The sequence below is a fragment of the Macrobrachium rosenbergii genome, chromosome 10 (assembly GCF_040412425.1).
Source record: "Macrobrachium rosenbergii isolate ZJJX-2024 chromosome 10, ASM4041242v1, whole genome shotgun sequence".
NCBI classification, from domain to species: Eukaryota; Metazoa; Arthropoda; class Malacostraca; order Decapoda; family Palaemonidae; genus Macrobrachium; species Macrobrachium rosenbergii.
The window spans coordinates 70,079,707-70,095,877 of record NC_089750.1 but is presented as its reverse complement, the minus strand read 5'-3'; the positions used below and the strand labels follow the sequence as shown (position 1 = coordinate 70,095,877).

The 16,171-nt window shown below is 34.3% G+C and overlaps 2 protein-coding genes across 2 annotated transcripts in view; both read left to right on the top strand.

Annotated features, from left to right (window-relative positions):
• The first annotated feature begins 1,182 nt into the window (after nucleotides 1-1,182).
• LOC136843026 (uncharacterized) lies at nucleotides 1,183-4,920 on the top strand. Its single transcript, XM_067111016.1, has 3 exons — nucleotides 1,183-1,208; nucleotides 3,074-3,707; nucleotides 4,014-4,920. Exons 1-2 carry the CDS (start codon nucleotides 1,197-1,199, stop codon nucleotides 3,692-3,694), a joined length of 633 nt encoding a protein of 210 aa, XP_066967117.1. The 5' UTR covers nucleotides 1,183-1,196; the 3' UTR covers nucleotides 3,695-3,707; nucleotides 4,014-4,920.
• Nucleotides 4,921-8,115: 3,195 nt separating this feature from the next.
• LOC136842365 (mucin-3A-like) overlaps nucleotides 8,116-16,171 on the top strand; it is a 21,088-nt gene continuing 13,032 nt past the window's right edge. Inside the window, exons 1-3 of the mRNA XM_067109622.1 lie at nucleotides 8,116-8,163; nucleotides 9,048-11,093; nucleotides 11,415-11,707. Coding sequence (XP_066965723.1) covers nucleotides 8,116-8,163; nucleotides 9,048-11,093; nucleotides 11,415-11,707 — 2,387 coding nt within the window. The remainder of the gene's footprint in view (nucleotides 8,164-9,047; nucleotides 11,094-11,414; nucleotides 11,708-16,171) is intronic.

The following is a 16,171-nucleotide window of genomic DNA, read 5'->3' as shown; positions in this document are numbered from 1 at the left end:
TTTACGTCAAACCTTTTTTAAAATTTTGTTTGTCAAGCGTTTTTTTCAAACTTTTTTGTTAAACGCTTTTTTGTCAAACCTTTTTTTAAACTTTGTCAAATGTTTTTTGTTAAAGTTTTTTCAAAGTTTGTCAAACTTTTATAACCAAACTTTTTTGTCAGTGTTCTATATTTTCCATAGGTTTTCCTAGATAAGGGTTCTTCGAGCATCCAAAGCCAATTTTTCTGTGCTGGAAGAGTATAGATTGTCGAAATTAAGAATAAGTCACTATAAATTTCAAAATATGTCATTAATTTTTTACATGATCGTGAAAGGAGAGGATACAACGCAAGAAAAATCATTAGCTAAAACAAATTTAGTTAAAAGATAAGAAAACACTTGCTTGTATTAGTATAAATACGCCTCTAGCAATAGGCATGTCTCAAACAGTGCTCATATATCTATACATACACAGTATCCGTCAACGTAGATAATACTGATATATGCCATATTAACTGCATGAACATATAAACAAGATATATCTATGTGAAGAGTAAAAAAAAAATATTTACAGAATCGGTAAATATCATTTAAGTTATTTCCCGCTAAGTTTGAAAGAAAGGAAACAAACATGATACATCTATGTAATAAAAGTGAAAAAAATAAAAAAAAAACAGTAAATATCATTGTAACTTATTTCCTACTAAGTTTGAAAGAAAGGAAAACTAACATATACATCTATGTAAATAATGAAACTAAAATTTAAGAAGCAGCAAATATCACTGGAACTTATTTCCAATTAAGTTTAAAAGAAAATAATCAAACATGATGCATCTATGTAAAGAGAGAGAAAAAAAACAGTAAATGCCATTGTCACTTATTTCCTACTAAGTTTGAAAGAAAGGAAAACAAACATATACACCTATGTAAAAAGTGAAACTAAAATTTAAAAAAACAGCAAATATCACTGGAACTTATTTCCCACTAAGTTTAAAAGAAAAAAGCTAAATGATGCATCAATATAAAAAAATAATAAAAAAACAGCAAATATCCTTGTAACTTATTTCTCTCTAAGTAATGAAAGCATAAAGGAAAAATCTCTATTAATGAAGATTCACCAAGGGACAGATGAGTGGGCGTGGCTTGAAACGCGTCCCTGAGATGAAGTATATATATTGCCCGTGCCAGGGTGCTAACTGGTAGACTACGTGGGGACCATGGATTTGAAGGTAGGGTGTACCTAAGCGATTATCAGTATATAAAAGATCAACACCAAAAGATAGATTTGGTGATAAAAAAAATATATTGGTATCAAGTGAATCAAAACACTTTCAATCTTATTGTACGTGTGTCGACAGAGGTAGTTGATTTCATGCCTGGTGGCTAGTCGATTGCTGTGGGGCACACGTGAGGTGGGGAAGGGTGTAGGGCTTACAATTTCATCCTGAAATACTTGCTGAGAATGTGAAGGTTACAAATTCTGAAGTGAGCAGCTGTAAGGTAGAGATGGGAAAGATAGTGACTATCACTAAAACTTTAAAATTACCGTGATATTTTTTTCACAGTTCTTTATACACTGTTTTCAAGATTTTCAAGATTCAAATTAACACTGACTAAAATCAGAATCCACGTTGAAGCTGTTATTCCCTTTTGCTCCTGAGGCATACTTAGACTGCAAAAAGAAAAATTAATAAAATAAATAAATAAGTAAATAAATAAAAATACTGTCATCCCAGTAGAATTAAAACACTATAATCCACTGACCTCTCTTACTTAGAAGACGCAAAAAAAAAAAAAAATCCCAACAGAAAAAACTGTCATCCCTTAGAAGACACTGTCATTAAATTAAAACACTATAACCCGCTGACCTCTCTCACGCGGCTTAAAACACGAAATAATTACGGAGTCCACGCACCACCTTAAAGTACACCCGCTCGTAATAATTATGAGTTCCTGGTACTGTGCGCTGCCACCCTATCTGCTTTCGAGGCGATGATGCATTCGTATCTCATGAGTCCAGAATAAGGAAGCCGTTCGCTGCATAACGAGAGTTGCTTTGTGGACGGATGACTCCTTGGTCGAGGACAGAATCGAGCAAAGATCACAAGACAAAACAGGATGTAGAGGCTCCCTTGTGAGACGCAGCAAGAATTGATTAATGGAGGGAAGACGAATGGTTGAAAGGGGACGTTGTTGATTAAGGAAAGAATATATCCCGTTCGTATATTTATGCGTAAACGTAAACGTATGTTCGTTTACGCAAGAATCTATTTTTAAGAAGACAATAAATTTTTAAGTAGACCAACATTTACACTTTTGATAGATTTTTAACTCCTGTTCCTTTTCGGCACAAGCTTTACCGAATGCAAATGCATTTGCACGTTGAATGTATTTGTATGTGTATATGTATATGCATTTTATGCATATACATGCATATCTCACGCTTGCATAAGTACATTTCATTGTATTTGTAAAGATCCATTGCAAACTGTACAATCTTATGTCCAGGGTGTATGAGCATAAGAGAATTGAATGAATTACTGAAGATTTACAATTCCATACAAGTCTTTACTCACATTACACAGATATTGATAACTACTGTAGAAGCAACACTGATATAAATATTTGTTTAATTACGGGTTTTTTCTCCTCATTTTTTGTGAGTCAGTAAGATATACAGAAGATTTAATTTTCTTTAGTAATCGAAAGAAAAAAGAAAGAAAGAATATATATATACTTATATATATATATATATATATATATATATATATATATATATATATATATATATATATATATATATATATTTTATTTATTATCAAATTCAAACTTCTGTAGATCTCTTGACTCACAGATGAATGAGACAAAAACATTTTAATTAAACTGCTTATTATATCTATGCTGATTATTTATACATACATATACATATATATACATATATATAATCAATCTTATATATATACATGTATATAATCAATATTATATTTATACATACATATTTACTCATTGTTTGTTTTGGAAGTAAAAGTAACTGAAACTGCTTAATTATCACCAATTATTTTACCGCCTTTAATTTATTTTAATTTTGTTCCAGGTAACAATAGTCAGCTGCCTGGTGGCAGCAGTGACCGCCCGTCCAAACTATTTACCTACGCCAGGGTACCAATACCCCACTCCCCTGGTTCCTTTTCCCAATACCCCTTCAATATCATCTACAACACTTGCTCCTACCACCATTAATCACCTGAGCTCCGTCCCCTCAATAATTTCCTCAACAGTTCCCTCTGCCCAGGGGTATGAATACCCAACACCTGTTAATCCCCTGACCTTCATCCCTCCTACATCTTCAACAGTTCGCCCCACTGCTGGGTATGAGTACCCAACCCCTATTAATCACCTGAGCTCTGTCCCGCCAGTACATTCTACAACAGTTCAATCTACGGCTGGGTATGAATACCCAACCCCTGTTAATCACCTGAGCACCGTTCCATCGTTACCTCCCTCAACAGTTCACTCTAATGGGTATGAATACCCGGTCCCTGAGACTCCTTTAACCTTGATCCCTCAAGTACCATCTTCAGCATTACCCTCGTCTTCTCAGGGTGGGTATGAATACCCTACCCCAGGAATTCCCTTCACCTTCGGGCCTCCTTCGTCCGTCTCAGGGAATCCCGCGACTTTTGACATCAGAAAAGCAGTGCCTGTAGTTTTCTAAGGCCCCTGAATAGGTGAGTTATGCCCTGAAATCCATTCGTTTTCTTCAAGATTGTTTTCGTTATTCCTCTACGGTCTTTTTTTTTTTTTTTTTTTGGAATTATGGTTTAAAATGAAATTTTCCTCTTTTTTTATTATACTGGACGTCTTTGGAAATAAAAGACTATTGGCATCTGATAATTTTGTCTTTTCGACTCTTGAGGTCACATTCAGCTTTGTAGACATTAACTGGCTAATTCTTATATTAACTTTCTTTTCATTAACTTGAAAGGTACCAACTGGCTTAAATTAATGATATTCATTTTTTTTTTACTTTGTAGATTAGCTTCCATCTTCAACGGGACTTGAATGAATTGTTAACGAACGAGCTGCGGTGGTCGAGACCCAAAAGAAACTATCATTCCCCCAGAAAATGTCTTTGGGCACCCCACCAACGCTACAGGCTTTCCCAGTATATGGAAATTGAAGGTGAAAAAACCGAGCCACTCTCACACGAACTCAGCTCTGCGGTTGCAACTACTTTCAGTAAATTACGAAAAGTGTTGTTAATAAGGGAGCAACTATAACCCACAACTAGACGGCGAATGGATAACATAATTAAGAGTTTATTTATTGTTTTTATGAAGTCTTTCAGCAGCAACTGCCCGCAAGAATTCAGGTTCTTCGTCTGTCTTCTTGCTTAGAGCATCCTCAGCTATATCTGGTATCTACCAGCTGCTCATTAGAGCAAGAGCCCGTGCTGGGACGAGTCTAAATTCATCTGACAAGAACGGTTAGTCTTCTACCCTCTGAAATTTCATCTATCAATTACTTCTTGAGCCAAACGTCGACTACGCCAGCTGAAGACTTCAATATACCATACGCTTGATGCGCATTGCTTTAGTCATAGAATCTTTTTCTTTTCCCTTTTTTGTACTTTGATTTTTATAATTATCATCAGTAGGGAAATGGTTACTTTATTTGTAAATGAGGATGTCAACAGATCTTCGTGGCAGATTTATATTATACAGGATAATAATTCTTTTATATCAGAAATCTTAATTACAAAAACACCACTGACACTCAACATAAAATATGCACATACCATACATTTACATACACAAATGCGTATTTTCTTTCCATAATTATCATGTGACTCTAGCCAATAATATATCAAGACACCTAGACATGCCTCCGATCTGACAAGATGTTGTACTTTGATACTAGTAATAAAAATGTATGGAAAATGAATAATTGTCTTTCATTTATTGAGGTCAGGATTATGGCTTACAGTGACACACCGTGTGTCAATTAAGTTCAAGCAACTATGTATTACCACCTAAATCACTTAACTTCAACTGTGTATAATGTATGTATATATATATATATATATATATATATATATATATATATATATATATATATATATATATATATATATATATATATATATATACATATATATATATATATATATATGTATATATATAATCATATATACTATATATATATATATATATATATATATATATATATATATATATATATATATATATATATAGATAGAGAGAGAGAGAGAGAGAGAGAGAGAGAGAGAGAGAGAGAGAGAGAGAGAGAGAGCATAATCTGTTAAACATCTGTGCATACATACATATATACATACACATGTATGTCTTTAAAAGGTGGCATCTCTTTAAAATGAAAATTTCCCACAGCAATCGCCTATGTAAAATTCTCTAAAATATCTTCCAGCTGGTTTCCTTCCCGGCATTTGAACTATAAGCAAAACACTAGCTTCAAATTCAAACTGGCATATAATCTATAAACAAAATACAAACAAAGAGAAGAATCCTGTAGCGTAAATTTAGGCAAGACACACTGATAAAAATTTTGTTATTTCATGTCTCCAGTTCTCTGTCATTCCATTATTTATTTTTTTTTTTTTGCCTGTAACTCATAGCAACTACAGAGTGTCTCCACTTGTCTTTCATACTTCGCCTATTTCTTGCTTTCTCCAGGTCTGGGTAGCAAATGGGTATTAGATTGTCAGCCTCATTAGCAACTGCTCTTAAAAAACATTCATGTTATTGACTTAGCTTCATTTTTTATTCAGTTCTCCGTTGCTTTTGTTCATCTCTTCGCCAACTTTTTTTTACTTCCTATTTCTTTCATTTATCAAAGGAATGGCAGAGCATTCTACTTTTTGGCTTTCTAATTCGTTATTTTTATCAAAAGAATGACATAGCATTCTACTTTTTGACAATTTCTTTCCTTCTATCAAAAGAATGACGGAACATTCTACTTTTAGAATTTCTATCTCTCCTTTTCTATAAAAAAATATGACTATGCATTTTACTTCTTTACTATCTACTTTTTAACTCTCAGTTTAGCTACTTTTATATAAAGAATGACCGAGCATTCTACTTTCTGACATTCTAGTTCTCTACTTTTATCAACAGAATGACCGAGCATTCTGTTGCAAATTTCGTGGTGAGAGGACCAATTTCCCCATTGCCAATAGCCTCAAGGAACGCTTCGTAAGGCCCCTTCCAGCGCCTTCGTTGAATAAATTCCATATGCGAACTGTTTGACGCTTGCGCCGCAGGATATCGTTTGCAGCACGCCATACATTAGCAAATGACCGAAATCCAACGAAGTAAAAAAAAAAAAAAACACGGACTCCGTAATGTTAGATGATGCAATGGATTTGTTTGTTGAAGCTGCTATAGGAAGGATCTGATATAGGATGAGATATGAACTGCCTTTATATATAAAAGAAAGCATTTCTTATTAAAATAAAACCTTTGATGAGATTAGCGAAAGTCGCGAGCATTAAGTAAAGACAATTATACGGCGGCTACTATTAAACCTTGTGGGCATGTGTCTGTTTATACTAATGCATGTACACATGAATGGTCAATACTCATTAAAGGACGCATACAGAATGTATATGAGTTTCTATGTCTATGCATTCTCAGGTACTATTTCTGGTGTATGTATATATATACATGTATATATACATATATAAATATATATAATTATATATACATATATTTATGTATGTATTTATTTGTATGTATGTATTTAAATGCATCCACTTTTTTCACTAGTATACAATTCTTACCGGCATAAAATCAAAACAAAAGTCAAGGTCACAAATACAAGACACGTTTTGCCTTTCATAAACCTCGTGATGTATATATTGCTTCCCTAAGGAATCCAAAATACCTCCTTAATGAAAATGATACTTAATGTCTGTATAATTCAATATTGATGATGATCTGTCATCAAATACTAATTTTAACCTCTCCTTCCTTCTCTCTCTCTCTCTCTCTCTCTCTCTCTCTCTCTCTCTCTCTATTTTTGATGCTGTTGTAAACACATCTCTTGTACGCCTCATGTCCTGTAAATGGAAATATATACAATTTACCATAGCATGTACAGGATATGTGAAGAGAAGACTTAGAGTATATATTTATTTTATATAGTAATGTTCATAAACGTATGTACAATAATTACAAATGTTTGATTGGTAAGATAAAGCAGCAAAACTGACCGAAAACACATTTTTCGTTCAAATATAAACGTTGGCAGTAATTAACTATTTTAAACATAAAAATAACAACTTAATCATTGTCATATCAAGTAAAGCCCATGCCTATATAAAATACACTATTAAACTAAAATTGTGTCATTATAATTCTTAGGATTCAAATATTAATAGGAACTGGTATATTGTAAAAACAAGTAATTACAGGGAAATTGATTGGTTAGACAAGTGTAGTGATCATGAGTACAAGATCCTTCGCTAAGAAACTTAAATATAAAAGAGATTAACGATGATATGACCTACGGGCACATTAAAATTGGTTTTTACATCGAGGAGAAATGACGCCGTCTTGACATTAGGGCGAATTCGCCATCATCAGCAGTTATAGATAAAGAAAGGCTTTTTATAGAAGTGTGAAATAGTTATTTCAGTTCCAATACAAAAAAATCAATGCCATTTTATTGATTTATTAGGAAATAACGGAAATCATTAAACATGTTTTCTATGTATAAAAAAACAAGAAGCCTTAATTCTAATAAATATATCTCCATATTGAAACGCATAATCTTAGTATGTACACAGAAGAGAGAGAGAGAGAGAGAGAGAGAGAGAGATGGAATGTGAGCAAGACATCTCAATACTAATAGATATGTCTACATTTTGAAATACACTCTTTCTGATTTTCTGATGTACACAAGAGAGAGAGAGAGAGAGAGAGAGAGAGAGAGAGAGAGAGAGATGGTATGTGAGCAAGACATCCTGATGTTAATAGATACATCTACATATTAAAATAACACGCTTCCTGTACACAAGAGAGAGAGAGAGAGAGAGAGAGAGAGAGAGAGAGAGAGAGAGAGAGAGAGAGAGAGAGAGAGAGACAGAGAACAGGTAAAATGAGAGTGTCGTTATATTCTTGCCCATACAATCCGAAAGTGTCAGAAGTGAGAGGGACAGCAGAGTAAGTTATTCAGGTGCGGTTTACTGCCTGGCCTTGAAACATATGTATATATAAGGTGTGATTTTTTAAGCCTTCTGCATACGGCATAGGCAGCCATGGACGGTAAGGTAATAACAAATTCAGACTGTGAATTTGCGTGCTGTTATGTTCGTTATGTTTTGCTTGCTTCTATTTGATATATTTTATATTTGATATATATATATATATATATATATATATATATATATATATATATATATATATATATATATATATATATATTATACCTGGAGAGTGTGTAACAATTGCACGAAGTCATCAGTACATCATTTTTCATTTTATAATCTTTGTGGAGGATATCTCTCTCTCTCTCTCTCTCTCTCTCTCTCTCTCTCTCTCTATATATATATATATATATATATATATATATATATATATATATATATATATATATATATATATATATATATATATATATATATATACATACAGTATATATATATATATATATATATCTACATACAAAGATTATAAAATGATTCTCCACAAAGATTATAAAATGATGTGTGTGTGTGTGTGTGTGTGAGGGCGTGCGTCATATTGAGACTGTGATCATGGAAATTATCCTTTAACCTTTGAATTATACTTCACTAACAGTAATTTAACTGAAAGGAACCATTTTAAGGCGTTTAACATTCGACAGTTTATGCTAAGAGAAAAACTGAAACTTAGATATTAATCATTGTTCTTTTTATAAAAAAAAAAAATGGTCCTTTTTAGATTTCACTGTACCAATAGACGTAGGCGTAAAAACGCAGTTTTATGAATAATTGTACTGAACTGAAACCCTTGTCATTACCAATCTCTTTCGTCACTTCTTTTGCACAGGTAACAGTCCTCCTGCTGCTGTTGATTGTAGAGACATCATACCCGAAAAAGCTCACTTCGGGCAGTGGGCACTTTGGCCATGCACTCAGTGCCCACTCTACTCACGACATTTTCAATCCAGTCTTTGACCTCTCTGCCCTTCATGCCTCAGGTTCCTCCCACGCAGACCCACATGGGTATCCATATATATCCCCAATAACATCTCTTCTGCATGACCCTCCCGCAGATTCAGGAAAGATACCATTTCTTCACTATGATGGGCCTAGGAGTTTTGTTGCTGGAGCCCCTTTCAGTGAAACAACTCCTAAAGACGTTTCAGCACCACAAGAGTTTACTTATTTTATTCCTGAAAATCGTGGCATACCTCCTCACCTCAGGCCTAAATCTGAAGTGTCGCACGTCGAACACACTGAATACAAAACCCCTGACCTTGTAAACACACTTTCCAGTGACTCCCTGGCTCAGAGTTCAAAGACTCTGTCCTCAGACGGCACTGGATACCAATACGTAACACCCGCAAATCCCCTTAAGTTTGCCTCACCGGTTAATTCTTCCAAATCAGTAGCTTCTGGTAATGGTGGTCAAGAAAGCTCATTACCCCCAGTTCCACTTGTCTATGCCACTCCGGTTAGTTCTTCACAGACAACATCTGACAATACTGGGTATGAGTATGTAGAACCTGCAAACCCTCTCACCTATCCCCCTCTAGTAGATATCACCAGGTCAACTCCTGCCAGTGTTGGTTATGAATACTTAACTCCTGCAAATAGTCTTATCTACGAACCACCGGTGACTACTGCAACGACAACATCTTCTGACGTCGTTGGTTACAAATATCCAACCACTGTAAATCCTTTCACCCACACCCCTCCCACTGACACTTCCAAAGCAAGACCTTCTGATATTGCTGGTTATGAATATCATACTCCTGCAAACCTTATCACCAGTTCTCTTCCCACTACAGGGATTTCACCGACGGTGGCATCTGACAGTGCTGGGTATGAATACCCAGCCCCTTTAAAGCCCCTTGTCTATGGTCATCCTACCAAATCTCTAGAGTCAAAATCTTCTGACCATACTGGACACGTATTGACTGTTCATTTGGATCCACCTTCTTATATTCCTCCAACAAAAAGTGAAAATGCATCTCCAATTCAGAAGCATCAGATCCCTGGGAGAATAGAATCGAGTTCAGTTCTTGCTCATGAGCCTGCTGTTCCTCACAGAGATATTGAGAAAGGATACATAGTTCCTACAAATCTCCTCACTGATAAACCCCCAGTTCATGAATTCAGCTCTTCGCCCTCAGATGATGCTGCATACGAATACACAGTACCTGAAAATCCACTCAGCTATGCAGCTAAGAGCGGATCCTCTAAAGATTCAGTAGGTGACCATATGGAGCTGGGCCTTTCTGAGAATCCTGATACCAGCACCAAAGGTGTTTATGCTTCCAAAGGTTCAACTCATTCCTCGAAAACCTCAGCATCTGATCAGGCTGGCTATGAATACCCAGTCCCAGTCAATCCTCTTGTTTATGACCCTCCTTCTACTCCCAAATCTGGTCCTTCAAATTCACGCACTTACCTTCCACCTGACTCTAACCTCAAACCACCAAATACACTTTACGAAGCTCCTGCTTCAACTTCGACCTCCAAGCATCCTCTAGCCTTATCAAAAGGCAGTGACTCATCACCTGATGAAATAGCACACCCAGGTCCAATTTATGTAACACCTAAGTCGCTGTATGAACACCCCCTGACTACCCACCCTTCTGAAGTTGACTCACCCCGTGCTCTTTATATAACTCCAAGTCCTGATACAGTTAGTGGACCTTCTGCTGATAAATTGGGGTCAAACAAATTTGAAAGTCTCCCTACATACTTAGAGTTACCAGATAGCATTCCTTCTCTCAAGACTCCTGGTTTAGTCCCATTATATCAGCCTCCACCTTTGCCCCAGTCTCACGGGCATCCACCTTTGCCCCAGTCTTATGGGCATCCATCTGCAGGAAAGTACAACAAAACTGCATCATTTAAACAAGAGGTACGTAGGACCTGACGATCCAGTACTTATGTTCCAAGTGGACACAAACAGCTTGTTAAAATCTGAGGTTAAATCAGCTTTTTCTGTATCATATTGTTCTACTTAAGTAATCTAATTTAATATGTTTTTACACCAGTCAGTCACTGAATATCTAGAATGATTTTAATGAACGCCCATAGTCTTATTAAAATCTGTTTCTTTCCAAAGGTTAAACCACACTAGTAATCTAATTTAATATATTTTGTCACCAATTAGTCACTGAATATCTAGATTGATCTTATTGAACACTTAAGTCTTATTAAAATCTGCTTCTTTTCAAAGGTCAGCCCACACTACTCAGCTGAACAAGACGACTACAAGCCTTTGGATTTCAGCCACGACTTCAACTTCGACGGCGAGATGGCGTCTGGAACCTACCAAATCATCCTATCGAACGGCCACACCCAGATCGTAACCTATACTATTGACCCCCACAAAGGATACCAGGTTGAGGTCAGATCCAAGGAAGGAGGCAGGCCCTCAGGAAAGGATATCCTCAGACCAGATAACTCTGAAAAAGGATTACTTCCCGGGTACCAGACACCATCTTCGTTGTATTCAGTTCCAGCCCATACGTAAGATGAAGTGGCTTTTGGTTATTACGTATTGATAGCCTGTGGAAGGCATTACCAATTTACCTGGCGCCAGTGACTACACGGATGTCAGTCAAGCTGTGCAAAGTGATCTCAGTACGAAAGAAGCGAGAAAAACGGAACCAAACCATTTCCGGCAGTACATATTCCTTATGAAAGGATTATGTAACCTCAAGGAGAGTCCTATAGACCCATACAAGAATGGAGAGATATGACAATAATTCATGCATCCTTGCAACTTAGAGTCCCGTTGAGTTTCAGCCATATCTGTATTCTTCGCGATTCGGTGATGTATTGCAGTCATTGCCTGAAGAATGCCAAGCATTGTTATTGTCTGTTCTCACAGGAAGATTTACTGTTATGGTTGTTGATATTTATGTTCACTGTGATGAGGTATCACCATGTAGCATCAATAAAATGTTTTTAAAAGCCTTTGTTTCTTTATGGCAACTCCACCTAAATCTTGTGTTAATAAGACCAAAGTGAATTAGCACTGTTATTTATTTTAGCTGTGGAATACTATAGAATGGCTAACCTGATACCTTTTCATAGCCCAGGACCGAAGAAAACAAGAAAAAGGAAAAAGAAAAATTATGAGAGTCAGGAAAACCTAAGCATGAAAAAAATTTCAAATCTTAGCATTAAGGTGAAAAAAAATTATGGTTGTTGAACCAGATTTCCCCGAAGTAACTGTTCCTATTTTCTTTTTTCTGATAGCGCTGATCCAGGGAATCTAAATATTTTAAAAACTGGTCTGATGAAAACTATTTGAATATTAAAAAAATATTTTGATGATGAATATTTGAATACAAATAAACAGTCTGCTAAACTTGAATATCAAAACATTGGTCTACTGTATCTGAACATCAAAAATTTGATCTACCGTATTCCAGTATAAAAAAAAATTGGTCATATGTATCTGAATATCATAAAACTAGCCTAACACAGACTTCTAAAGTATTAAAAATACTTGTGTGATGGCAATTCTTATATATACAGAGAAGCCTTTAACAGACACACTCAAGTTTGACCGAATTCCATCTCTTCTGAACTTCGCCATTTAGACTTTCGAATATTTATCCTAAATGTTTTTTGAGGTTCCGTCCGCCCTGTTGAAGTAAATGGAACTCTGTCAAGGGTGTCTATCAAACTTCGTCCCTTTTATACATCTAGTATTCTATTCAATAGACTCTTCTTCATTAAGTTAATTGCCCCTTGTTGACTGACACATACGAATACATGAATAATAGTAGATAAATATTAAGAAGAAGAAGAAGAAGAAGAAGAAAGAAGAAGAAGAAGAAGAAGAAGAAGAAGAAGAAGAAGAAGATTTTACATATTCGATGGATGCTTTTCATTAAGTTAATTCTCCCTTCTTGACTAACATATACGAATACATGAATAATAATAATAATAATAATAATAATAATAATAATAATAATAATAATAATAATAATAAGAAGAAGAAGAAGAAGAAGAAGAAGAAGAAGAAGAAGAAGAATCAACAAGTTTTATTCAACGTAATTCTAAGAAGAAGAAGAAGAAGAAGAAGAAGAAGAAGAAGAAGAAGAAGAAGAAGAAGAAAGGACCACCAAGACTCAACAACTTTTATTCAACGTAATTCTTTCTCGGTGAATCCCATTTTCTTCGTAACACAGCCAATGTCCTTGTGCCACTCACCTTGAGAGAGTATTCTCATTCATGAAAGCAATTCATTCTTCACAGTACGGGAAAATATTTTGACCATGTTAGTCAGTTTTTGCTTATGAATGACACGCACTACAAGGAGCATTGATGATGTGACATTGCGTATGTGTATGTGTGTATACATATATATGTACATGTATATTATATATATATGTGTGTGTGTTTGTGTGTGTATGCATACATATATTGAACTGACTTTTATATATATATATATATATATATATATATATATATATATATATATATATATATATATATATATATATATATATATATATATATATATATATATTCCCACTCAAATACCCTTTAACCGTCTATAAAATTCCATAATACAGATCTCCCAATCATGCATTTGATGCGTTGGAAGGTAGATTTAATCAAGCCATACGTATTTATACATATTAAAAAAATCACATGCACACATGAATAGCGCATAGAACGGATATTAAAACAAAAAAAAAATTATGTACCAATCACTTGAAATTCACACTTTTTATACATTTAAGTGTCCCGCCCCGCAAAAGCGGACACACAAACAACATATATATAATATAAGTCTCGTAAATCAAAACTCATAAAAAGAAAGAAGAAAACTCGTATTACAAGACGCTGGAAGAGCCTGGGGCAATCATTATCGTCAAACTGGGACTATCTTGCGCCGCAGACTATTATCAGTGGTCACTTCCAATAACTATTTTCCTTTCGCTCTGTGATTAACCACTACAGCTCCTAATATATTATGACGACCTCCGTTGCTTTAGTCTTCGGTACTTTCTAGTGCTTTAGCTCAAGAGCGTTTTAAAACTTTCGTTGTGTGACAAATAATTTACGATTAGACTTTTTTCCGTTTTATTTGTGATTTTAAATATCGTATCTGAGCCATGAACTGGTAAGGCAAATATCACATTAGAACTTTAGAATTTTAACTTACTTTTGAAAAGTGTAAGCGCCCTGTAAAGTGCTTATATATATATATATATATATATATATATATATATATATATATATATATATATATATATATATATATGTATGTTTATATGTATGTTTATAGATATTTATATATATATATATATATGTCTATATATATACATATATATATATATAAATATAAATATAAACATGTATATATATGTCTATATATACATATGTATATAAATATAAATATAAACATATATATATATATATTTATTTATATATATATATATATATATATATATATATATATATATATATATATATATGTCTATATATATACATATGTACATAAATATAAATATAAACATATATATATATATATATGTCTATATATACATATGTATATAAATATAAATATAAACATATATATAAATATTTATATATATATATATATATATATATATATATATATATATATATATATATATATATATATATATATAAAACAAGTTCTCTCAAACATCGAGCAAACGTGGCCACTTCACTTGGATACTTACATTTTCCAAAAGTAAGTTAAAATTCATCAATAAAAATTCATATGTATACTAAAACCAAAATATGAGTTATCATCTCCTCAATGTTCTCCAGACCATTTTCATTTCTTCTTTAGTGTTAATGCTTCCTCAGGGTGAAAAAAAAAGAAGAAAAATTGTATATACATGTCCTCTACATTCTACATACGCACAGGGAACTTAAACAACCCACAATGCACTATTACCTTCCCTCTTACTCCATATTACTTTTGCTCCCTACTGATTACCATTAAATGTTTCCTTGCTGAATGAAGAAAAATAACAATGATAATAATACTCTACCGATGACGTCACGGCGTAGCCTTTTCTTTCGACCGCGACCTTGGACTTCGCTCATTTTCAAGGGCGCGTTTCTTTCTCCTTCGCAGTTTCGTGACGTCATTATCAATAACCCAATTATTAGCCTGAAAGGAACAGGGAGCCTTCCTTTTCACGTTGTGGAAAAGATAATTGCTGTTTTGCGTGCGGACGGTAACGAGTATGCGAAAAAAAGGTAGCCATGAAAAAATTTACTGATTTTCTTTTGTATCGGTTCGTGTTTACTTTCATTCCTAGTCCATTCGATTTCTAAGGGAATTAAATGCCATTAGATATGGATGATTTTTAATGCCAATTTTGCAAGAGTAAATAATACCTTCTCTGGGTATATAGCAAAAGAGAAGTTTCAAGATTTCCTTGAAACAAAACATTTAGAGAATTTCCTTTTCTATTTCAGCTGATATAATCAGATATAAACATAGAAATGAAAGACTTGGAAGGCCTATTTCGCATAAATTTGCATTACGAAATTATAACTGATCGAAAATTAGACTACTAAAACTCAGTGATTGGTGCCTAAAAACGAACTGTCGAAAAATGCAAAATAACCAGTTACGAGGTGGAAAAGTGGCTAAGTTTATTCTCAAGCCAGGGAACTCGACTTATGGCTGACTACTAAGTTTCAGAACGATGGTTATGAGGTCTCCCGCTGACAAGGAAGCTGAGATTGGTCCCTGAAATAACACAACACTACATATAGGTGCTCAGACAAAGCAAGTAACGATGGAAAATATGACTGCGAAGACCCGGTTGTTGAACATCCAAAGCCACTTGAGAGAGAGAGAGAGAGAGAGAGAGAGAGAGAGAGAGAGAGGGTTATATTCTGCAGTAAGAAGGTTTCTCACTCGTCGGTTTGGTTCTGTTTGGTTATCTACTTCAAGGAAATTATATAAGTCGTCAAATATTC